A 24885-nucleotide genomic window follows, 5' to 3' on the forward strand; every position below is an offset into this window, starting at 1 on the left:
CTCATTAGATCTAATAGCTTTTTCCTTCGCAGTAGAAACATCCTTTCTTAATTCCCATGAGCACTGCTCAACTCCTGTGGCTTCCTTTAAGCTCAGTCCCCTGCCTCATCTCCTCTTCCCCTAGCTTCCTCTGTGGATTACTTGGCATGGGGATCTTCCTGGAGCATTGCTGGGTTGCAGACCCTCCTAGTTTCCTATTAAATATATACTTAAACCTATTATTCAAAGCCTGCATGAGAAGGGCTCGCCCTGCTACCAATTTTAACCGGCCACTCTAACAAGGCTGTGTGCGCTAGTCAACGATGAATCCCCAAAAGAACTCTTCCATATGGCTTTAGTTAATTATGTCCCATTCGTCACCAAACTTGGACTACCTAAGAAAAACATGTTTCCTGAGAATAGGGACTATTACTTTAAAACTACAGAATTTGGCCGGGCACGGTGGCTCACACCTGTAATCCCAGCACTTTGGGAGGCTGAGGCAGGTGGATCACGAGGTCAGGAGTTCAAGACCAGCCTGGCCAAAATGGAACCCCTTCTGTACTAAAAACAAAAATTAGCCGGGCGTGGTATCCTATAGTCCCAGCTACTCGGGAGGCTGAAGCAGGAGAATCGTTTGAACCTGGGAAGTGGAGGTTGCAGTGAGCCAAGACTGCACCACTGCACTCCAGCCTGTGTGACAGAGCAAGACTCTGTGTGAAAAAAAACAAAACAAAACAAAAACTACAGAATTTAACAACTGGGAAAAATCTTTGACATTACCCACCAGTTTTTCCCCCACCACACTTCTATCACTACTATAGTGGTTATCTGGACTTTTCAAGTTCCTTACTAGGCTAAGGTAATGTTACACTTTTAAACCATAGCCCTTCATGCCCAGAGATGCGGATTTGGATTTGGGAGGGGGGGGGGTTCTCGTCCCTACCCATTCAAAGCTACTTTTATAGCCTAACCTCCTATTTTTACTGATAGGAAATTGAGGTTCTTCAGAGAGAAGTGACTTGCTCAAGACCTTACCACGAATTTATGAAAACTGGGATTCTGTTCCAAAGACCTTTGGCCTTGCTCTGTTTTTTGGGTTTTTTTGTTTTTTGTTTTTTGGGTTTTTTTTTAAATAAGCTTTTTGTATTTCAACAGTTTCTCTACTTACGTCCTTTTTCGATTACAGGGGCCAACCCAGAATACCACATTGCATCTAGTGAACTCACTTTTTAAGACTGAGATGAAATTCAAAGAACATAGAATTAACCGTTTTTAAATGAGCAATTCGGTGGCATTTAGAACATTCACAATGTTGTGCAACTACTACCTCTATCTAGTTTCAAAACATTTTCCTCAGACCCTGGCAATCAGCAGTCTGCTTTCTTTCTTGTTCCTTTTTTATGCTTTTCACAGCATTTAGCACAATGCCATATACCTACCTAGGAGACACAATAGTTTAGTTTTAATTGTTTTTATTGAAATATAATATACAAACCAAAAGATACAAATAAGTGTGGAGCTGAATGAATTTTCACCAATTAAACACAGCCATGTAACTCACACCCAGACCAATAAACATTAACTGCACCCAAAGAAACCTCTTTAATCTCCCCCTGCTGCCTTTTTTTTTTTTTTTTTTTTTTTTTTTTTTGAGACAGGCTTGCTCTGTCACCCAGGCTGAAGTGCAGTGATACGATCACAGCTCACTGCAGCCATGACCTCCCAGGCTCAACCAATCCTCCCACCTCAGCCTCCCAAGTAGCTGGGACTACAGGTGTCCACCACCACATCCAGCTAATTTTTGTACTTTTTGTAGAGATGGTTTCGCCATGTTGCCAAGTCTGGTCTTGAACTCCTGGGCTCAAGCGATCCACCAGCCTTGGCCTCCCAAAGTTCTGGGATTACAGGCATGAGCCACCACACCCAGCCTAATCTCCCTTTCAATCCTCCCCATCTCTCCAGTGGAAATCACTATTCTGAGTCCTAACAGCACAGTTTAATTTTGCTTGATTGTGTAGTTAATATAAATGAAATCATATTATATACTCTTTTGTGTCTCACTTCTTTTACTCAACAATGTGTTTAAGATTTATTCATATTATTGCGTTCACAATACTGAAAGATTAAGGTAAAATGTTTCAAAAGGTGGAGGCTGGGGGGAGAGTGGGAACAGGTCTTTCAGTCAAGAACAAGAAAAGACATAAGGGAAATAGGCTACACCAAACAGCAACATTTTAAAATTTCCCATTCTATTTGGGCTCTTAGATGGTCCTAATTATTTTTAGTTATCAATAACCTCAGGGACGGAACCGGTGTCAGGAAAGAAATGTTGGGCAGGGAATCTGGGATAAAACAAATAATAATTGCCCCTATGGAGCGTGGTTATTAGCAGACATTGCAGAGAGAGCCCAATGTAACATGGGGCAAATTATTTAATCTAGCTGGCAATTGTTTTCCCAATCCGTAAAGTGAGAACAGTAACATCGTTGCTGTCAAGATTAGATAAATGAATGTAAAATGCATGGTACTGTCCCTGAATCTTTAATGCACAGCAAACATTATTTCCTTTCTACCTCCTTCCTTGTTGAATACAGATCAGAACTCTAGTAGCTGGAAACTAAGCAGTGTCATATTTCCCTAGCCTTAGGCCGCTATGCCCCTTAAATTTAAAATTATAAAGTATACAACAGGTTTGGGGTACAGATTTTGAGAAATAAAAAAAAAAATTTTTTGAGACAGAGTCTCCCTCTGTCACCCAGGCTGGAATGCAGTGGCATGATCTCAGCCCATTACAACCTCCGCCTCCCGGGTTCAAGCGATTCTCCTGCCTCAGCCTCCCGAGTAGCTGGGATTACAGGAGCCTGCCACCACGCCCGGCTAATTTTTTGTATCTTTAATAGAGACGGGGTTTCACCATATTGGTCAGGCTGGTCTCGAACTCCTGACCTCAAGAGATCCGCCCGCCTTGGCCTCCCAGAGTGCTGGGATTACAGGCGTGAGCCACCGAATCGGGCTGAGAAATAAAATCTGAGAATAAGTGTAATGTGACCCACTAGTGTCCTCTACATTTCGAAGTCAACTTTTCAATAATCCCTGAAGAACTACTTGAAAGGCATTCCTTCGCTAGGGCGATGATCCCCGATCGCTATTTTACCCATCCAATCCTACTAGTTTACCCAAGCCCCCATAAGCCTCATCAGATCCCTCCTGCCTCAGCACATACAGACCTTTGGTCGGATCTATCACTGTACCTATCGTAGGTCTGATGCCCCTATCAAGACTTGGAGTTTTCCTAATGCCCATGTCTTTCATATCACATCTCTCAACTCATAGCATTGCCGTACCCTGAGAAATAAATGACACTGGTACAAAATTTCTCTGAAACCTTAGAAGTCTGGCGCTGAACTCAACAACTTTAGCTTAGTCCGCAAAAATGGACTAGCTAATACTGTGTTAGGCATAATGGTGCTGTTTTAACGGCTTTGACATCCAATTATTCTTTCATCAAGCCATTAACCAGAGCCGAGTTTGCCCTAGGCTGGGAAAAGGAGTGCGGTGAAGTGAACCCTGGGCTGTAACTGCCTCCGATTCGGGCTCACACCCAGGGACCCTCCCACGCGGTTCCTGCGCCCCCTCGTGGCCTCCCTCCTGCGGTTCGCTGCACAAGCGCAGGACCCGGAGCGGGGAGGGGCGGGCCCTCCAGGCACTCGACACACCCAATTGGCCAGGCCTCAGCGGGTGTGGGCGGGGCTGCGACTGGAGCGGAGGAGTTTTCGAAGCGCCTTCAGGGGGCGTGGCCTGGATTGTGGGGGGGCGGGCCGTGGGTGGAGCTGCTTCCGGGTGAGCCCCCCCGCCCCCCACATGGTCCCTGGGAGACGGGAGCGGGAGACAGCGGTGACAGGCGCAGCGACCGGGAGACCTTAGGGAGGCAGGTGAGCGGGGGCTGGATGCGGGGAGATGGCGGACTTGGAGGACGGCTCCAGGGCGAGGCGGGGACTGTGGCACCAAGAGTCCCGCGTCCCCAGATTGTGCTGTGCGCATGAAGCCCTGGCGGTGCAGCCGTGTACGGAGTCCCGTGGAGCGTTTGGTCTAGATGGTTTGGTCTAGATTGTCCGGTCTAGATTGTCCCACTGCAGCCGGGGTTGGAGGCCCGGGTTCGGGGCTCCGCGCCTCTTCTCTGGGGTTTAGCCCCTCGGATACCGCCGGGGCAGACTCCATCGATGCAGAGCCCGAGGTGTGGGTGGTGGTTGGTGGTTGGTGGTTGGGGGGCGGGTAGGGAGGTGAAAACACTAACAGCCGTTTTGTACTAAGCATTGCGTGCATTGACCCTTTTTTTTTATTTTATTTTGAGATGGAGTTTCGCGCTTGTTGCCCAGGCTGGAGTGCAATGGCGCGATCTTGGCTCACTGCAATCTCCGCCTCCCGGGTTCAAGCGATTCTCCTGCCTCAGCCTGCCAAGTAGCTGGGATTTCAGGCATGTGCCACCATGCCGGCTAATTTTTGTATTTTTAGTAGAGACAGCGTTTCTCCTTATTGGTTAGGCTGGTGTCGAACTTCCAACCTCAGGTGATTCGCCCGCCTCGGCCTCCCAAAGTGCTGGGATTACAGGCGTGAGCCACCACGCCCGGCCTGACCCATTCATTTCTTACAACAACCCACTGCGGTCGGTTCAAGTCCCCATTACTAAACAAAGAAACGGAGGTCACACAACTAGAAAGCTACAGAACTAGGATTTGTACCCACATCTATCAGACTCCAGAGCCCACACACTTAACCATCCTGCTACCAACAGCAACCAGGTCCAGAGTCAGTTCACCCAAAGCTCTCCACAAGCCCAACATGCTGGGAAACAGATTTGATATCTATCCTTAAAGTATGGAGGTGTCATGGTGGGCACTGAGGACCGGGCTGCTGGAGACTTCCCCCAGATCTGCCGCTGACCCACTGCTTGATCCTGGACCTGTGTCTACCCCTCTCTGAGCCCAGTTTCACCCTTGTTTCAATCAGCAAACTTTAAGAAGCCTCTTAGCCAAGATATTCTAGGATTCTGGGAATGGCAGCTTCTCCTTCTACGTCCAGATGGCTAACCCCAGAGAGGGTCAGGCTCTTCAAAACCCCAGGGCAAGGCTGGGTTCTCATTCTTCGCTTTAATCCCTGTGTCTAGCACTTCAGCAGGCCCATAGTAGATATTCAGGAAGTGTGGGTTGGCTAAATGAACACTTCATCCCTTTTGAGAACTGCTTGACAGCCACTCTCCTGGGCCTTTGTGGGGCTTTGGATTTCTCAGTTCTGGCCACCTTCTACCTAGCTGGCTCTCCTGACTGCCTCCTCCCTGACCAGTGGCAGAGCCTGCCAGGGCTGGCAGCAGGTCCTAATCCTCTGTGCCAAGACCCACAGCCTCTGGAATCCTCAGCATAGTACAACATGCGGGGGTGGGGGGTGGTGTATGAAGCTCTGTCTCAGCCCCTCCTGGTGGCAGCGCTCAGGGCCCAACTTCAGTTACTCCCAGTTTGGGGATGTTGCCTTCCATGGGAGGAGATGCTTTCATATTAAATCTGAAACACTTATTATCCTTCACTGTCCCCTCTTCCATGAAACTACCCTTGACTCAGAGACACAGTCCCTTTCACAGCACCTGGGCCACCCCTCTACTCTGGCAGCTGGATGGTGATTATTTTGTTTTTCCTTCACCACATAACCTGCTGGAAGGCAGAGACTCCACTTCAGAAATCTTGGAAAACCCTGTGGCCCTCAAGGGTTTGAGCGCATATTCCCATCTGGTGTGGTGCAGAAGGTACAGAGCTGTACCAGGACATCTTGTTCCAACCCAGCCCCACTCCTAATAGTAATAAAATTAGCTACATGTTTACTGTGCAGCTACTTGGTGCCAGACACCTACCTCAGCCCTATCAATAATCTCCACAGCCTTGCAAGTTAGAGATATCATGCCTATTTTGTAGATGATGAAACGAACACTGAAAGGTCAATGACTTTGCCCAAAATTACACAGCAGAACATAGACCTTTGTAACTGGGACTGTCTGACCCTGAAACATAGTTCTTTCTGCACTGCCCTATACTCTGCGTCCCAGCAAAGCTAACCTGTCTGATGTGGGTGGACAGAGGTGCTGGACCTCCTGGTGGCTCGCTCCTGTCTTCAGTGTGATGATGTCACAGGAATTTAAGTTGTAGTTTGCAAGCTCACTTGATTTGGGAGAAGTGCCCTCCCAGTCTGTGAAATCCTCCCAAACTCTAAGGGCCTTTTTGCAAAGCAAAACCCATCCTGCATTTGGCGCTGCCAAGTGGAGTGGGAAACTCCACTTATTAAGCGAGTTTAATAACAACGGAATGACTCTATGGTGTAGGTATCAGGGCATTGAAATAGAAGTCAGGAGCTGCAGGGTCAGTTTCTAGCTCTGTATGTCATTCACTGTGATCTCCAACAAGTCCCGTTGACTCTCTATACCCCATTTACCACATTAAAATGTAAGGGACTAAACAGGATTGGCAATTTTCAAGCTTTTAATATTTTCAGCACTGACACCTGTTTCTCAAATCAAATCTCTCTCTGAATCTTAAAATTCAAAAACAGATCAAAGTGAACTGCTATAGTGAGACTGTTCCCTTTACTCTAACCCTGCCCTGGTCTCAGGGGCTCCTAGGCAGCCCTGCCACAGGGTTTCTGCTAAGCAGGAGCCAGTAGTTCCCTCAGCTCCTAAAGGCGATGAGGAGTTGAGGCCAGTGGAATGCAGCTTTGGATTCTAGAAGCCAGAAAACAACAGAAGTTGTTTGTGGGAAGTGAATCAGAGAGATTAGCCCTCTCTTCAACATCTGCCTAGACTCTAGAATGGCATTAAGCAAGTCACTAAACCACTCAGAGCCTCCGCTTCCTTATCACTAAAAGTTAGAACAATTCTTGCAATGAAATGAGATACTACTACGAAGTACCTTAGTGCTGTGCCCAGCACAGAATGAATACACTCAGTATGTTTTCCTTTTGTTTATTCTGTCTCTCCAGCGCCCAAAGCAGAAACAGTATGGGCAAAGAGACGCCTACTGAATCAGGTGTTTATCAGTATTAAGGAATACAGTGTATAAAACCCAGCATTTGGAGTCCAGAACAAATTCAAATTCTGGCTCGGTCACTAAGTAGCTATGTGGTCTTGGGCAAACTGGGTTACATTTTGGTAATTCTCTCAATATTCAAAAATAGTCTCTCAGCCAGGTGCAGTGGCTCATACCTGTAATCCCAGCACTTTGGGAGGCAGAGGCTGGCGGATCACTTGAAGTCACAAGTTTGAGACCAGCCTGGCCAACATGGTGAAACCCTGTTTGTACTAAAAATACAAAAATTAGCTGGGTATGGTGGCACATACCTGAAGTCTCAGCTACTCGGGAGGCTGAGGCAGGAGAATCACTTGAACCCAGAGGGTGGAGGTTGCAGTGAGCCAAAATCAAACCACTGCACTCCAGCCTGGGTGACAGAGCCGGACTCCATCTCAATTAAAAAAAGAAAAGAAAAGAAAAAGAAACTTCTAGCAGACATGAGAGCAAAATCAAGTAGAAAATGGGTACTCAGGACTATCTACTGAGTAATTGTCTGTTTGGAGGTTGAGACATGATTGGGGAGGCCTGGCCTGCCCCTGTGTCAGGTGATGGGGCTGGCCCACCCAGGGGTGTGGCAGCAGGGCTGGCCCCTGTGTGACTTGTGATAACCCCACCCTACCAAGGAGGAAGACCAGATAAAATGGGCCCCTGAGATGGCTGTGGGGAGCCAAAGGGGCCTAAGAGACTATGGGGAGAAGGACAGCCAGTTCCTAGGCAGCCCTGCCCCACTGTTTCTGATAAGCAGGAGGCAGTTGTTCCCTCGGCCTCCTGAAAGCAATGAGGAGTTGAGGCCATGAGAATGTAGCTTTGGATTCCAGAAGTCAAGGGCCTGTTACAAAGGTGGTTTTCTGGGAAGCAAATCAGAGGGATTAGACCTGGCTTCAACATCTGACTTGACTCCAGCCTACCAAAGGATCTCCCAGTTCACCTGGGAGTTAACACACCAGGGTTCTAGTCCTCTTACTTGCTGTGTGGCTTTGGTTAAGTCCTTGCCCCTCTCTGGACTTTGAGGTCCCATTCATACAAAGTGTAGTTGGACTCAGGCCAGCCAGCCCCCATTTTTGTGGCCCTTTTCCCCCCATCCTTTGGCTATGGGATATTCTCCCGGGCACCTCCAAAAGGAAGTGTCTAAAACAGAGCTCTCCACCTCCTCTCCAAGCCCAGCTCCCCACTGCCGTCTTCCTGCCCTGTCCCTGTCTCCGCTGCCGTCCAGGTCAGGCAGGCAGGCCTAGAGCATCTACCCTGAGACATTGCCTCTTGGCTGCCTTAAGACGCCCCTTCTCTGCCCCCAGCCTCTGCATTCCTCTGCTTCCCGTCTGCTCTGCTCAGCCTGCAGGACTGATGTTCCTAAAGCCAGGTGTCAACCAGGCCACTAACCCTACCCACCGTTCAGAAATCTTCCCACAGCCTCAGCCTGGCCCCCTCTCATCCATCCCCTCCATACACACTTGCCCCAATTGCCTCCTCAGCTCCTCAGAACAGTCCACAGCCATCCTCCTTCCCCACCTTTGCCCCTTTCTTCCCTTCCTAAGGAAATGTTGGCCCCCTTCTCTCCACCAGGCTGAACCCATTCATCCTGCAAAACCAAGTTCAACCCCCTGTCATTTCGTTTGTTTTTTTTTTTTTTTGAGATGGAGTCTCACACTGTCGCCCAGGCTGGAATGCAGTGGTGCACTCTCGGCTCACTGCAACCTCTGCCTCCTGGGTTCAAGTGATTCTCCTGCCTCAGCCTCCAGACTCTGACTACAGATGCATGCCACCACACCCAGCTAATTGTTTTATTCTTATTTTTATTTCTGTTTATTTATTGTGAGATGGAGTTTCTCTCTTGTTGCCCATGCTGAAATGCAATGGTGCCATCTTGGCTCACTGCAATCTCTGCCTCCCAAGTTCAAACGATTCTCCTGCCTCAGCTTGTGAAGTAGCTGGGATTACAGGCATGCGCCACCACACCCGGCTAATTTTTTTTTTATTTTTAGTGGAGATGGGGTTTCACCATGCCGGTCAGGCTGGTCTCAAACTCCTGACCTCAAATGATCCCCCTGCCTTGGCCTCCCAAAGTGCTGGAATTACAGGCGTGAGCCACCGTGCCTGGCCTAATTTTTGTATTTTTAGTAGAGACAGGGTTTCACCAGATTGGCCAGCCTGGTCTCAAACTCCTGACCTCAAGTGATCCACCCGCCTTGGTCTCCAAAGTGCTGGGATTACAGGTGTGAGCCACCGCACCTGGCCCCTGTCTTCTAATACGCCTCTTCTGACCTCCTCACTCCCACTGGAGCCATGGCTCACTTCTGGTCAGGCTCCATGCACTCAGTCAGCCCTGCCTCGCAGGACTGCAGTACCCACTCAATGAGAAATCACCCGTGAAAATGCCAGGCATGGTCTGGCACACAGTAGGTGCTCAAGAAACAAATGTTAATGCCCCAGCTTCCTTCTGTCTTGTATCCACGAATTTGGCATTTGGGGCATATTTTTGTACTTCACGTAATTAAATATTTACTGTGTGCCAAGGTCAGTGTGTGACAGAGCACTGTGGGGGAGGCAAAAATGAACCAACTCTGGACCTTGCCTTGCAGAAGCTCTGTCTACTGGCACGAGATAAGACAGGTCCACAAATAACTTATAGAAGAGAGACTGCAATCTGGACAAGAAAGCCTCAGTGGGAGAGGGAAGGAGAACCCTGTAGATTTGGGTGTGGGGAGAGCACAGCCTTTCAGGTAAAGGGACAAAGTGAGGAAAGCAAGAAGGTGTACTTGTGCTCGTGGAGCCCAGGAAACTCCTTGGGCTAGAAAAGATTTGGTGGCACTCTATACAGTGTATGTATATGTCTGTCTGTCCATCTGACATGAATGGTACTATTTTCTCCTATTGGTGTGAATTGTACCTAACAAGAAGTCCATGTCCCAAGGTGTTAGCAGTACTTTTCTCTTTTCTTTCTTTCTTTTTTTTTTTTTGAATGAAGTCTTGATCTGTCGCCCAGGCTGGAGTGCAGTGGCACGATCTCGGCTCACTGCAACCTCCTCCTGGGTTCAAGTGGTTCTCCTGCCTCAGCCTCCCCAGTAGCTGGGATTACAGGCACGCACCACCACGCCCAGCTGAATTTTTTTGTATTTTGAGTAGAGGTGGGGTTTCACCATGTTGGCCAGGCTGGTCTCGATTTCCTGACCTCAAGTGATCTGCCCACCTCAGCCTCCTAAAGTGCTGAGGTTACAGGCATGAGCTACCATGCCTGGCCAACAGTACTTTTTCTAGAGGTAGAATTGCAGGGGATTTTTCTCTTTTTGCTTATCTGCACTTTTCTAAAAGTTCTGCCATGAACATGGGCATTTTTTGTGGAATAAACAAAGTTTAAATATTGGCTTCTCAACATGCCCAGCTAGAAAATTATTTTTTTGGCCAGGCACCATGGCTCACGCCTGTAATCCCAACACTTTGGGAGGCCAAGGCAGGGAGATTGCTTGAGCCCAGGAGTTCAAGACCAGCCTGGGCAGCATGGCAAGACCTCCATCTCTACAAAAAATACAAAAATTAGCTGGGTGTTATGGTGCACACCTGTAGTCCCAGCTACTTGGGAGGCTGAGCTGGGAGAAGCAGTTGAGCTCGGGAGGTCAAGGCTGCAGTGAGTCGAGATTGTACCACTGCACTCCAGCCTGGGTGACAGAGACCCTGTCTGAAAAAAAAAAAAAAAAAAAGAAAGAAAATAATTTTTTTAAAACAGTTGTTGCTTGCTCAGATGTTTACTTTAAAAGATAATAATGAACAGAAAGCAGTCATATAAAATACAAGCCCAAATTTTATATCATTAGATTCTGATTATTATGAAAGTTTCTAAAGACTTACTTTCATTTCTCAACTTACCTTGTTGACCAGCAGGGATTGGTGAACCATGCTGTGAGTAGCATTAGGCTAGAGAGAGGGGAGGCAGGAATCTGGAAGAGCTGTCTTCCAGATGTGACCATCTCCTAAGGACAGGGACCATGTCTCATGTGCTGCCCATCTCACCCCACAGACAGAGCCTGCAGCCAACAACGCCCCAGGAGCCCTCGGTTCCAACCAACTGATGCCCCTGTGCCCACTGGCCCATGCCATGCAGCCCCAGTCCGTTCTGCACAGCGGCTACTTCCACCCACTGCTTCGGGCCTGGCAGACAGCCACCACCACCCTCAATGCCTCCAACCTCATCTACCCCATCTTTGTCACGTGAGTCTCCAGGAATGGGCCAGACCTCTGCTCTGCTGGTTGGGGTTGGGGAGGGAGTGTTGACTGCAGCGGGCATCAGTATTGCTGGGGGTGGCAAAGTGAGCTGTCAGCTTGAAATTCAAGGTACTGGAAGCAGCCTACTTGGATTAAGGACAGGAATCTTAGGAACAAAACGAACTTTGAAAGAACTCATTCATCCCATTTGGAAAATTAGAAGAATAACCCTTGCCTGCCATCCTAAGCTCTTGCAATAAGACAGAAGCTGAGAAGGTGCTCTGTTGGTTGTAAAGTGCTATGTACCTGTAAGAGATGGCAATCGTGATTGTTAATGATAACGCAGACATTTACTGAGTACTTACTCTGTACCAGGTACTACGCTAAGCACCTACACACATGATCTCATTCAATTCTGAGAGCATTTGTATGAAGAAGGAGTAGCTATCCTCTAGAACATCAGCTCCTTGAGGGCGGGGATGTTTGTCTATTTTGTTCACTTTTGTATCATCAGGGCCTAGAACAGTACTTGGCACATAATAAGTACTCAATAAATATTTGTTGAATGAATGAATTAACCACGCATGATAGACATGAAGACCTAAGTCTCCAAGAGATGATAGAACTTGGCCACGGTCACCCAGGCAGTGAGTAGCTGGGATAAGAAGCAAGGACCTGCCAAATTCAGAGTCCAAGTTCTTAACCACTTAATTCTTTCCTGTAATTACCATTCTTTTAGTACAGTTGCTACTGTTGTCACTGTTATTTTTGTTGTTCCTATTATTATTTCAGGCCCTGGGCTTGACCAGGCAGGGAAGCCAGACACTGGATCCCACCCTCCTCCCACCATCTCCACTGCCATATTTCTTCCCTGCTTCCCAACCATCCCTCTCAGTTGCCCCCTCACCACTGGCCCTTCCCACAGCCGCCAATCCATATCCCACCCCCACTCTTGCAGGGATGTTCCTGATGACATACAGCCTATCGCCAGCCTCCCAGGAGTGGCCAGGTAGGAGACATGGAGTTGGGGGGCCAGGGGGTGGTGGAGGGAAAGATTCCACAGGTGGAAGTGCCCGGAGGTAAAAGCAGACCTAGGAAGTAGAAGATGCGGACAGGCAGACATCAGCTCAGTAGAGGGAAGGGTTTCCCCGGGGCCAGAGCTGTTCTACAGTGGGAGGGGCAGCCCTATAAAGTAATGTGCTACCCATCACCAGAGGCGTCGCGGCAGAGGCTGTTGCAGAAGGGATCTGAACTGCAGATGGGAGTTCAATAAGAGGGCCTTGGAGGAGCCTTCCACAGCCGAATTCCAGAAGAGCTCTGCTACTCAGGGCCTCGGTCTTCCCTCCTATTTAGTGGACGTGTCCCTGCCCCTTCCTGTCCTGGGGGCTTGAACCCTCCTGGTGCCATATGCAGCTTGGTTTCTAACAGAGGCACAGTGTGGTGGAGTCCAGAGGACCTTTGCCTGGGACCTGCCTTCCTTCAACCCCTCTACCCACCCCCACACAGGTATGGTGTGAACCGGCTGGAAGAGATGCTGAGGCCCTTGGTGGAAGAGGGCCTACGCTGTGTCTTGATCTTTGGCGTCCCCAGCAGAGTTCCCAAGGTGAAGAATCAAAGGAAGGGCTAAGAAGGGAGGTTGCGCTCACACCTATAATCCCAGCACTTTGGGAGGCCAAAGCGGTTGGATCACTTGAGCCCAGGATTTTGAGACCAGCCTGGGCAACATGGCAAAATCCCATCTTTACAAAAAAATACAAAAGTTAGCTGGGTCGTGGTGGTGCGTGCCTGTAGTCCCAGCTACTCAGGAGGTGGAGAGGTGGGAGGATCGCTTGAGCCCAGAAAGACGAAGCTGCAGTGAGCCAAGATCGCGCCAGTGCACTCTAGCCTGGGTGACAGAGCAAGACCATCTCCAAAAAAAACAAACCAGAAAAAGGAAGGGAGGTTGGGCGAGGGTGAGCTGAGGGTCCACACTGACCGCTTCCTTACTCCCATATGATGCTGGCCCTGGGGCCACAGGTAAATGGACATGGTCCCTGCCCTTAAGTCAGCACCCAAGTAGGGTCAGTCCTCTGTGCTTCCTTATCCAGGGGCTGTGACGATGAAGGAAGGAGAGGGCCAGGGCTGTGCTCTGTGATGGCTGCCATCCTGCCTTCCGAAGCAACATGTAACAGATACTCTGCTTTGTCCCTCCCCTGCCCCTAGGACGAGCGGGGCTCCGCAGCTGACTCCGAGGAGTCCCCAGCTATTGAGGCAATCCATCTGTTGAGGAAGACCTTCCCCAACCTCCTGGTGGCCTGTGACATCTGCCTATGTCCCTACACCTCCCATGGTCACTGCGGTGAGCTCCCTTCCTCCAGCCCTGCTGGCACCCACACTCCCACTGCCCACTTCTCACCAGCGTGGGGACAGGCCAGGGCCCAAAGTGCTCCCTAAAACCCAGTCATCTCTCCTGCAGGGCTCCTGAGTGAAAATGGAGCATTCCGGGCTGAGGAGAGCCGCCAGCGGCTAGCTGAGGTAGCACTGGCATATGCCAAGGCAGGTGAGTGAACCACCAGCAGGGATGGGTACCTCTGGGTCAGGGAGGTCGCAGAGTGGCTAGGACGGTCCCAGAATTCTGAAGGCCACCCTCTGCCCCACAGGATGTCAGGTGGTAGCCCCGTCAGACATGATGGATGGACGTGTGGAAGCCATCAAGGAGGCCCTGATGGCACATGGACTTGGCAACAGGGTAAGGGCAGGGAGCGTAGCACGGGGTCGGGAGGAGAGAGTCTGCACCAGCCCTGCCCCCGTGTCTGCTAAGAATCACAGAACTGCCGGGAGCAGTGGCTCACGCCTATAATCCCAGCACTCTGGGAGGCTGTGATGGGTGGATCACTTGAGGTCAGGAGTTCAAGACCAGCCAGGCCAACATGGTGAAACCCCGTCTCTACTAAAAACACAAAAATTAGCTGAGCGTGGTGGCACACGCCTGTAATCCCAGCTACTCAGGAGGCTGAGGCAGGAGAATGGCTTGAACCCAGGAGGTGGAGGTTGCAGTGAACTGAGATCATGCCACTGCACTCCAGCCTGGGCAACAGAGCTAGACTCTATCTCAAAAAAAAAAAAAAAGAATCACAGAACTGAAGACAGTGCTGGATGAGGTTTTGGGGAACCATGTCAACCTCTGGGCCTCTGATGGGGAAATCAAGCCCAGCACTCCAACAGGACCAGAACACAGGCACTCTCCCTCCCAGCCTAGGTTCTTTCTCTCCCTGCCACATCACCCTGGGACACCTGGCAAGGGCCGACTAAGCCAAGATCCCCATTGTCTCCCCATAGGTATCAGTGATGAGCTACAGTGCCAAGTTTGCTTCCTGTTTCTATGGCCCTTTCCGGTGAGCAGGGGTGGGCGGAGTGGGCAGGGGTCTGCTGTTAAATCCCTGCCCATTTGGCCCAAAGCTGGAGCCCACCCGGATGACTCTGTTTTGCAGGGACGCAGCTCAGTCAAGCCCAGCTTTTGGGGACCGCCGCTGCTACCAGCTGCCCCCTGGAGCACGAGGCCTGGCCCTCCGAGCTGTGGTGAGTCACTAGGACTTGAGCCCCACCCTCAGCCCCTCCCAGACACCGCCCACACTCGACCCTCATCTCTTAGGACCGGGATGTACGGGAAGGAGCTGACGTACTCATGGTGAAGCCGGGAATGCCCTACCTGGACATCGTGCGGGAGGTAAAGGACAAGGTGAGCGCAGGTCCGAGGCAAAGGGGGCTCAGAGGGCTGGGACAGAGTTTTCCACAGACTCTGGAATCTCAGTGTTGGAAGCAGTCTGCCCTTGAGCAGAAATCCTCTCCTCCCCATCCCTGCCCAGGAACCACCATGGCCTTCTGTGTCAGGGCTTGCAGGAGCCTCAAACAGCCCTGCTTTAACAGTTCAAGAGTGGGCCAGGCTGCTGGCTGCAGTAACCCAGGACACGGGGCTCAAGATGGTCACAGATTGAGCAGGGGGAAGGGACGCTCCCAGAGCCACATTAACCCTCCATTTCAGCCTGTCTCCCTGTCTGCTTCCCTGCAGCACCCCGACCTCCCTCTCGCCGTGTACCATGTCTCTGGAGAGTTTGCCATGCTGTGGCACGGAGCCCAGGCTGGGGCATTTGATCTCAAGGCTGCCGTACTGGAGGCCATGACTGCCTTCCGCAGAGCAGGTAGGCAGGCAGGGGTTGGGTGTTTTGACCTGTGCCACAGGGACTGATAAGCACTCTGCCTAGATCAAGGAACGAAGTCCTGAGAGCTTGGAGTCTTATTTCGGGAATTACTAGTGATCTAAACAGACACACATTGAGGAAGAGATATGGAACTGCAGCATAGAACATGACATGGTGAAGCAAGCAGAGCCCTTCATTCATTTTTGGTTGTGAGAATGTGGGCAAGCCACTTCTTAGAACCTCAGTGTCCTCACCCATAACTGGATAACTGGGGACAAGATACCTGGTGCGTGATTGTCCTGAGGATTAAATGAGGTAGTATCACTCCATAAAGGGGGCTCATTTTGTTAGAACTGTACACCAGCACAGGAAGGGAACTTGCATCTTACCTATATCCTTCACTGTGCATATTATTCTTTGGTAAACTGAGGTCCCAAGAGAGAAAATGACTTGCCCAAGAAATACAGCTGCCCAAAGCTGGACTCCGTCTCATGTGGTGTGCCCACAGGCTGTGCCTCTTCATGGTAGCCTTCTTCCCCGCCTGGCCTTCCCATCCCAGAAGGTGTGCTCGGAGCTGATCACCGTCCCCCGCAACTTTCCGCATCTCTCCCAACACAGGTGCTGACATCATCATCACCTACTACACACCCCAGCTGCTGCAGTGGCTGAAGAAGGAATGACAGAGACAGTGCAGGCCTGAGAACTAGAACTTTAAAACTAAAGAACTTTAGAACTAAAACTTTAAAACGTTCCCGGGGCCTCAGAGAAGTGAAAACCAAAGTAAATCCTGCTTTTAGAACTGTGCCCTCGTGCCCTCTTCCTGCTCACATGCTGGCGGGGCCCAGCAGCCCTGGGTGGTTTTGCCAGCATGCTGACTCTTGGAACTCGCAGCTGCATCCTATGAGCTCTCCCAAGCTTCCCCGCCCCTCGCCTGGGTCAGCCATGAGGCTCACCTTTGCCACCCTCAGCTCTTTCCTCTGGTGTGGCTTCAGCTTGAAAGCAACCTGGAATCGGGGGCACAGGCTTTGGGGCATGGCTGGGAGAGAGTCTTGGAGCATTAGGGGAAGAGGAGAGCAGAGGGATCTCGGGGCCTGAGAAGCCTTGGAACGCTTCTGGCAGCAGAGCTGGGTGTGGGAATGAGGCCTAGCTCGATATCCCTGGGTTAGAGTTGAAATTTGCTGCAATTCCACTGGAAGGCATTTCCCACACAGGCCAGAGGTTGCCAGGCTGCCTGAGGTCTCCTGTTCTACTCTGAACCATAAACCCAGAGAAGAATTACTCATTAAGCAGCAGAAATACTGCCTGAGGATCAAAACTCAGAGGCAAAGAGGGAGTTCCTGACTGCTGGAGATGCCACCACCACAAATACTTTTTATTCAAGAGATACTTCTTGAGAATCTCTGCTCTGTTCCTAGGTTCAGTGCTGGGTCCTGGGAATACAGCAGGACAGACCTCAGCTTGTCTCTTCATAGAAATTATACAAAGAGAATAGGGGAGACAGCTAAAAAGAAAACAAAGAAATAAAGCAGTTACAAAGTTGTGATAAGTGCTCTGAAGGAAATAAGGGGTCTGAGACAAAGAACAACAGGGCGGGGGCCTCTCTTGAAACGGTAGTTGGGAAGGAGGCAGACATGCACCGGTGATGTGGTGACAGGTGCTGTGAAGGAAGTCACCAGGACTTGACCTGCTTTGAAGGATCAGAAAATACTTCCCTGAAGTACTGACATTTGAGCCTAGACCTGAAGGGTGAGCCGTCAAGCTAAGACATAATTGGAGAAGAACGTTACAGGGAGAGGGAGGAGTTGTGCAAAGGCCCTGGGGCTCCTAGCTGGAGGAATGCAAGGCTAGCCTGTCTGGAGCACTGAGAGGATGGCCTGAACTGAGTGGAGACAGACCAAGACCAAACCATGCAGAGATCAAGGGCCACATTCACCTTTTCAGAGTGACTCAATCAAATTTTGCAGTTTGTAAAAGTATTTTAACAGTCCTGTGGCAAAGTGGAAATGAAAAGTCTTGATGGCATGGACTGGAGTGGGGACAGTGGGGATGGAAAAAGGGGAATGGATTGTGGATGTGTTTAGAAGGTAGATTAGATGCGAGGGATGAATCTGGCTTGATCTTCTGGGTGGCTGATGGGCCATTTACTGAGCTGGGGCAGCCTGGAAGAGGAACAGAAGCAGGGTCAGGGTGGAGGGAGAATACTAAACTTAGCTTGAGACATTTTGCAACGAGGAAGCTATATCTAGAGAGCGTATGGGACTCACCTAAGGCCACTCAACAAGTGTGTGGCAGAACTGGGTTAGAACCACCCAGAAAACAGCCAAGCTGGGATCTGAACCCATGTAGTCCAACTCCAAGGCCTCTGCCCCTAACCACTGTGCCATACCACCTCCCAATAATCAGCAGCAAAAGTATGGGTCTTACAATGTTATAGAGATACCCCTCCACTTATGTGATGGGTTTGCATCCTGATAAACCCATCATAAGTTGAAAATATGATCATAAGTCAAAAATGCATTTAACCTACCAAACATCATAGCTTAGCTTAGCTTAGCCTGCCTTAAACATGCTCAGAACACTTACATTAGCCTACAGTGGCCAAAACTATCCAACACAAAATCTATATTGTAATAAAGTTATAAAGAATTTTGAATCAAAATTCAGTATTTGAAGTACAGTTTCTACTGAATGTCTTGTTTTTTTGTTTGTTTGTTTTTTGTTTTTGACGCGGAGTCTTGCTCTGTGCCCCAGGCTGGAGTGCAGTGGCGCGATCTCGGCTCACTGCAAGGTCCGCTCCCCCGGGTTCACGCCATTCTCCTGCCTCAGCCTCCCGAGTAGCTGGGACTACAGGCGCCCGCCACCTCGCCCGGCTAATTTTCTTGTATTTTTAGTAGAGACGGGGTTTCACCGTGTTAGCCAGGATGGTCTCGATCTTCTGACCTCATGATCCGCCCGTCTCGGCCTCCCAAAGTGCTGGGATTACAGGCTTGAGCCACCGCGCCCGGCCTGAATGTCTTGTTTTATACCGTTGCAAAGTCAAAAATCGTGAGTTGAATGATCATAATTCGGCGACCATCTGCAGTTAGTTCCAGTTATAGGGGGAGACCAAGGAGACCAGGCACCTACTTGGTTGCAAGTGATGGAAATCCAGTTCAATAGTGAAGAAGGACATGATTGGTTTTCATAACTAGATTGAGATAAGGACAGGTGTGGTTGGACCCAGGGTCAAACCCCATGGAGGACTGTGTCCCTTTCTAGCTCTCATCTGTATTTTCCCCAGCTTTATACTCAGGTGGATTTTTGCCACTTGCCAGCAACATGATCCTCAATAACTCTAGGCTTAAGTAGTCGTTAAGATTTGTAATCCCAGAGAAAGAGCCTTTCTGTCCCATCACTCACATAGCAAATCTCTGGAGGGCTCTGACTGGGCCTGTTCATGTCACATGGTCCACTCGGCTCAGTCACTAAACAATGGGATGGGAGATGGGAGACCAGGTAGGCCTCATTATACAGAACGCTGTCTTGGACTGAGCTTTTGCACCAGTGGCCTCCTTGGCCTGGAATGCTTTTCCCCTAAATCTATATGGCTGTCTCTCTTGTTAAGATCTCAGCTCAAAGCGTCCCTTCCTCCGAGAAACCTGACCCAACACCCAATCTAAAGTCATTCTTGTGGCTGGGTGTGGTGGCTCACACCTGTAATCCCAGCACTTTGGGAGGCCAAGGCAGGCAGATCACTTGAGGTCAGGAGTTCAAGACCAGCCTGGCCAACATGGTGAAACCCCATCTCTACTAAAACTACAAAAAATTAGCTGGGCATGGTGGCAGGTGCCTGTAATCCCAGCTACTTAGGAGGCTGAGGCAGGAGAATGGCTTGAACCCAGGACTCAGAGGTCGCAGTGAGCTGAGATTATGCCACTGCACTCCATCCTAGGCAACAGAATCAGACTGTGTCTCAAAAAAAAAAAAAAAAAAAAAAAAAAAAGTCATTCTCCATCACTCTGTATTAATCAGGATTCAGGTTCAGTGGATGTAACAAAAGCCAAAATACTGATAGCTTGAGATGAAAATTTACTTCTAAGCAATCCAGGGCTGATATGTCAGTGATATGTTGTGAGGGGGTCTCAGCTCTTGTCTCGTTCTGTCATCATCAACACGTCTTGCCCTCCATCTCATGAATAAAGATGGCTGGTGCTGGGCACAGTGGCTCACACCTGTAATCCCAACACTGGGAGGCTGACATGGGTGGATCACTCGAGTCCAGGAGTTTGAGACTAGCTTGGGCAACATAAGGAAACCACGTCTCTACAAAAAATAACAAAACTATCTGGGTGTGGTAGCACATGCCTATAGTCCCAGTTACTCAGGGGGTCAAAGATGCAGTGAGTCGTGATTGAGCCCCTGCACTCTAGTATGGGAAACAGAGTGAGACCCTATTGCAAAAACAAAACAAAAAAATGGCTGGGCCAGTTCCCATCATCAGGTCCTCTTTTCAGCCAGCGGGAAGAGAAGAACAAGTGGAGGGCGTGGCCCTTCTTTATAAAGTCATGACCCAGAAGTTGCACACATCATTTCTGTCTACACACCCTTGTCTCAAATTAGTCACACGGTTGTGCCCAGTTGTACGGGAGGCTGGAAATAGTCTAGTGGGCCAGGCATATGCTCAACTAAAACTCCAGAGTTCAGTTACTAAGGAAAATGGAGAGAATGGATAGTGGGGCAAATGGCCGTTTCTACCTAATGGAGGTTCTTGGGATCACAGAAACAGTGGTCAGAATATTAAAGAAAAAAGATCCTTAGAGACTATCTGGTTAAACACTCTGATTTTGTAGATGGGGAGACAGACCCAGAGAGGTGACTGTCCAAAATCAGACAGCAAGCTCATCAGTGGCAGACCAAGGCTAGAATTCAGGTCTCTTAACTCCAAGCCCAGTGCTCAAAATTCGGGAAGGGGCTGGGCATGGTGGCTCACACCTGTAATCCCAGCACTTCAGGAAGCTGAAGTGGCAGGATTGCTTGAGGCCAGGAGTTCAAGACCAGCCTGGGCAACAAAGCAAGACCCCATTGCTACAAAAATTTTTTTTTCAATTAAAAATAAAACTAGTGAAGGGATTTGTTTTAGAGGAACTTGAGCTTTATATGTATTATTTCTATTCATGTATTATATGTAACAAGGATATATTCATGTGTTGCTATGTAAATAAAAATTGAAAACTATATGAAAAGGTGTTATCTTCATTAGTGGAGAAATTCAAGTTAAAACCACAATGAGATACCACAATATATCCACAAAAATGCCTAATACTGGCTGGGCGTGGTGGCTCATGCCTGTAATCCCAGCACTTTGGGAGGCCGAGGTGGGTGGATCACGAGGTCAGGAGTTCGAGACCAGCCTAGCCAACATGGTGAAACCCTGTCTCTACTAAAAACGCACACACACAAAAAATAGCCAGGTGGGTGGTGCGCACTTGTAATCCCAGCTACTCCGGAAGTTGAGACAGGAGAATTGCTTGAACCCAGGAGGCGGAGGTTGCAGTTAGCTGAGATCATGCCACTGCACTCCAGCCTGGGCAACATAGTGAGACCACGTCTCTACTAAAAAATAAAAATAAGGCCGGGCGCAGTGGCTCAAGCCTGTAATCCCAGCACTTTGGGAGGCCGAGACGGGCAGATCACGAGGTCAGGAGATCGAGACCATCCTGGCTAACACGGTGAAAACCCGTCTCTACTAAAAATACAAAAAATTAGCCGGGCATGGTGGCGGGCGCCTGTAGTCCCAGCTACTCGGGAGGCTGAGGCAGGAGAATGGCGTGAACCCGGGAGGCGGAGCTTGCAGTGAGCTGAGATCCGGCCACTGCACTCCAGCCTGGGCGACAGAGCAAGACTCCATCTCAAAAAAATAAATAAAAATAAAAATAACATCAGTGGGGCATGTTGACACACATCTGTGGTCCCAGCTACTTGGGAGGCTGAGGCAGGAGGACTGCCTGAGTCCAGGAGGTGGAGGCTGCAGTGAGCCATGTTTGGCCTGCACTCCGGCCTGGGCTACAAAGGAAGATCCTGTCTCCAAACAAACAAACAAAAAAAATGTCTGGCTCTACTAAAGCTGAACATTTGCATACCTTATGACCCTGTGATTCCACACCTAGGTATTTACCCAACAGCACCTATGTTCATCAAGAGACATGTTCAACAGTGTTCGTAGCAGCATTTTATAATATATGTAATAAGGCTGGGCATGATGGCTCACGCCTGTAATCCCAGCACTTTGGGAGGCTGAGGTGGACGGATCACTTGAGCTCCGGAGTTCAAGACCAGCCTGGCCAACATGATGAAATACCATCTCTACTAAAATACACAGATTATCCGGGCATGGTGGCAGGCACCTGTAATCCCAGCTACTTGAGAGACTGAGGCAGGAGAATTGCTTGAAACCAGGAGGTGGGAGGTTGCAGTGAGCCGAGATGGTGCCGCTGCACTCCAACTTGGGTGACAGAGTGAGAATTCATCTCCAAAAAAAAAGAAAAAAGAAGTGTAATAAACAAAATTGGAGATAACCCAAATGTTCATCAACAGTAAAATGTGGTCTGTTTATATAATGGAATATTAAACATGTGAGAATGAGTTAACCACAACTACACGTAGCAACATAAATGTATCAAATACGATTTTGAGCGAAAGCAGCAAGGCATAAAAGAGTGCATGCTATATTATTCTGTTTATATACAGTTCAAAAACAAGTAAAACGATGCAATTTGAAGTCAAGATAGTTACCTTTTGGGTGGTAAGTGACTGGGAGTGGACAGGCTGTGGGGGGTTTTTGGAAATTGTTCTTTCTCTTGGTCTGGGTGCTGGTTGCATGGGTATGTTCACTTTGTGAAAATTCACATTTTGAATATTGGGAGACTGAGCCCAGAGAGAAAAATAATTGAATGGAGAGCTCACAGACAGATGGCAGAGCTGGGACCAGAACCTAAGGGGTTAGGTTTCCAGTGACCTTGAAAATTGGACAGTATCAGACATTCTTGGATTCTGTGAAATGCAGCTGAACCTCTGGTCTCCCAGTCGCCCTTCCCACCCCCACTTGTGCTTCATGCTTGTAACACAAAACCAGTTTTGCAAGTGAGTCCCCAAGTGAGTCGGGCTCTCTCTTGCAGGGCCAAAGTCTGTGACTCTGCATTTCGTGTTTCTTCCCAGGCCTGAACCCAGTGAACAGACCAACTTGGAACACAGGAGAAAGTTTTGTTTTTTTGTTTTTAAGAGTTGAAAGGAAGACAATTAGGCCAGGCGCAGTAGCTCATGCCTATAATCCTGGCACTTTGGGAGGCCAAGGCGGGTGGATCACTTGAGGTCAGGAGTTCTAGACCAGCCTGGCTACATGGCGCAACCTCGTCTCTACTAAAAATACAAAAAATTACCTAGGCACAGTGGCGCACACCTGTAATCCCAGCTACTCAGGAGGCTGAGGCAGGAGAATCGCTTGAACCTGAAAGGCAGAGGTTGCAGTGACCCTAGATTGTACCACTGCACTCCAGCTGGGGTGACAGAGTGAGACTCTGTCTCAAAAAAAAAAAAAAAAAAAAAAAAAAAAAAAGAAATGGGCTGGGCGCGGTGGCTCGTGTCTGTAATCCCAGCACTTTGGGAGGTCGAGGCAGGTGGATCACCTGAGGTCAGGAGTTCAAGATCAGCCTGGCCAACATGATGAAATCCCGTCTCTACTAAAATACATAAATTATCTGGGCATGGTGGCAGGCACCTGTAATCCCAGCTACTCGGGAGGCTAAGGCAGGAGAATCACTGGAACCTGGCAGCTGGAGGTTGCAGCGAGCCGCGATGGCGCCATTGCACTTCAGCCTGGGCAACAAGAGTGAAACTCCGTCTCAAAAACGGAAGAAAGTGAGAAAGAGACAGAGAGGGAGGGAGAGGAAAGCAAGAAAAGCAAGAGAGAAAGAGAGAAAGGGAGGGAGGGAGGGAGGAAGGAAGGAAGGGAGGGAGGGAGGGAGAAAGAAGAGAGGGAGGGAGGAAGAGAAAGAGGAAAGAAAGAAAATTAGATGCATGTTTGTGTGCTCCTAGAAATCTGTGTTGTAGCATAACCAAAACTGTCACCTCAGCAATCCCTGGGGAGTAAGAAAGATGGGGGTGGCGAAGCTCTTCTCTCCCTGCCCCAAGGCTGCTGCCCTTGTTCAGTAAGCAGGCTGAAGCTCCACACCCTTCTCCTTGCTAGTTCCTCACCTGGAGTACTTGTTCCTTGATCTTAACCTGACAACCTCCTTCTCACCATTCAGATCTTTGTTCCTCCCTTGACCACCTCGTCCAAAGAGATACCCTGTCACTGTTCATAAAATGATTCTGTGTTACTGCTTCCACTTCTCGCTTTCTGAAATCACTTTATGTATCTACTCGATGGTTGTCTGCCCCTCCCATGTCCCATGCAGGCAGGAACCACCTTGTTTCCCACTGAATCCTCAGAGAAGGACAGGGGACACAGAGCCCACAGATGCTAGGTGTTCAGTGAATGAGGTTGGGTGGTGGGGGGCTGGCTTTTTACTTTGTACACATTTGTATTTTGCATTATTATTATTTTTTTTTGGGACAGAGTCTTGCTCTGTCACCCAGGCTGGAGTACAGTGCTATGACGTTGGCTCACTGTAACCTCCGCCTCCCAGATTTAAGTGATTCTCCCGCCTCAGCTTCCCGAGTAGCTGGGATTACAGGTGCCTGCCACCATGCCTGGCTAATTTTTGTATTTTTAGTAGAGATGGGGTTTCACCATGTTGGTCAGCTGGTCTCAAACTCCTGACCTCAGGTGATCCACCCGCCTCAGCCTCCCAAAGTGCTGGGATTACAAACGTGAGCCACCGCACCCGGCCAACATGCATTACTTTTGCAAACAAAAATAAAAGTCTTTTTTTATTCTTCAAAAGAATAAAAAAGCTCCCTGGTGGTCTAGTGGTTAGGATTCCAGGCTCTTACCACAGGGTTCTTAAAAACAAAAAGAGGCCGGGCGCAATGGCTCGCGCCTGTAATCCCAGCACTTTGGGAGGCCGAGATGGGCGGATCACCTAAGGTCTGGAGTTCAAGACCAGCCTGGCCAACACGGCGAAACCCTGTCTCTACTAAAAATACAAAAATTAGTCGGGCGTGGTGGCACAGGCCTGTAATCCCGGCTACTCCGGAGGCTGAGGCAGGAGAATTGCTTGAACCCAGGAGGCGGAGGTTGCAGTGAGCCGAGATCGCTCCCGTTGCACTCCAGCCTGGGGCAACAAGAGTGAAACTCTGTCTCAAAAAAAGAAAAAAAAAAAAAGAATAGGCCTGGTGCAGTGGCTCAGGCCTGTAATCCCAGCACTTTGGGAGGCTGAGGCGGGCAAATCAGTTGAGACCACTCTGGCCAACATGGTGAAGCCCCGTCTCTACAAAAAAAATACAAA

The 24885-nt window shown here is 49.3% G+C and overlaps 2 protein-coding genes across 6 annotated transcripts in view; both read left to right on the plus strand.

Moving 5' to 3' along the window:
- The window catches only part of CDC26 (cell division cycle 26), a 258302-nt gene that overhangs the window by 99782 nt on the left and 133635 nt on the right, over window positions 1-24885 (plus strand). The window lies entirely within an intron of this gene.
- ALAD (aminolevulinate dehydratase) lies at window positions 3842-18137 on the plus strand. Of its 5 annotated transcripts, none has more exons than XR_007719764.1 (14): window positions 3842-3914; window positions 11098-11288; window positions 12075-12291; window positions 12789-12885; window positions 13485-13620; window positions 13738-13821; window positions 13922-14010; window positions 14601-14656; window positions 14753-14840; window positions 14914-15000; window positions 15331-15460; window positions 16079-16167; window positions 16198-16240; window positions 16672-18137. XR_007719764.1 is itself a non-coding variant. In XM_050761029.1 (13 exons), exons 2-12 carry the CDS (start codon window positions 11171-11173, stop codon window positions 16138-16140), a joined length of 1164 nt encoding a protein of 387 aa, XP_050616986.1. In that variant the 5' UTR covers window positions 3842-3914; window positions 11098-11170; the 3' UTR covers window positions 16141-16167; window positions 16198-18137. The 5 variants fall into 5 exon arrangements, 3 of the variants coding, with proteins under 3 accessions (XP_050616986.1, XP_050616985.1, XP_050616987.1); XR_007719765.1 differs by having other exon boundaries at window positions 16079-16156; window positions 16187-16240; XM_050761029.1 differs by having other exon boundaries at window positions 16198-18137.

Source organism: Macaca thibetana, chromosome 15, assembly GCF_024542745.1.
Source record: "Macaca thibetana thibetana isolate TM-01 chromosome 15, ASM2454274v1, whole genome shotgun sequence".
In the NCBI taxonomy this organism is placed as follows: domain Eukaryota; kingdom Metazoa; phylum Chordata; class Mammalia; order Primates; family Cercopithecidae; genus Macaca; species Macaca thibetana.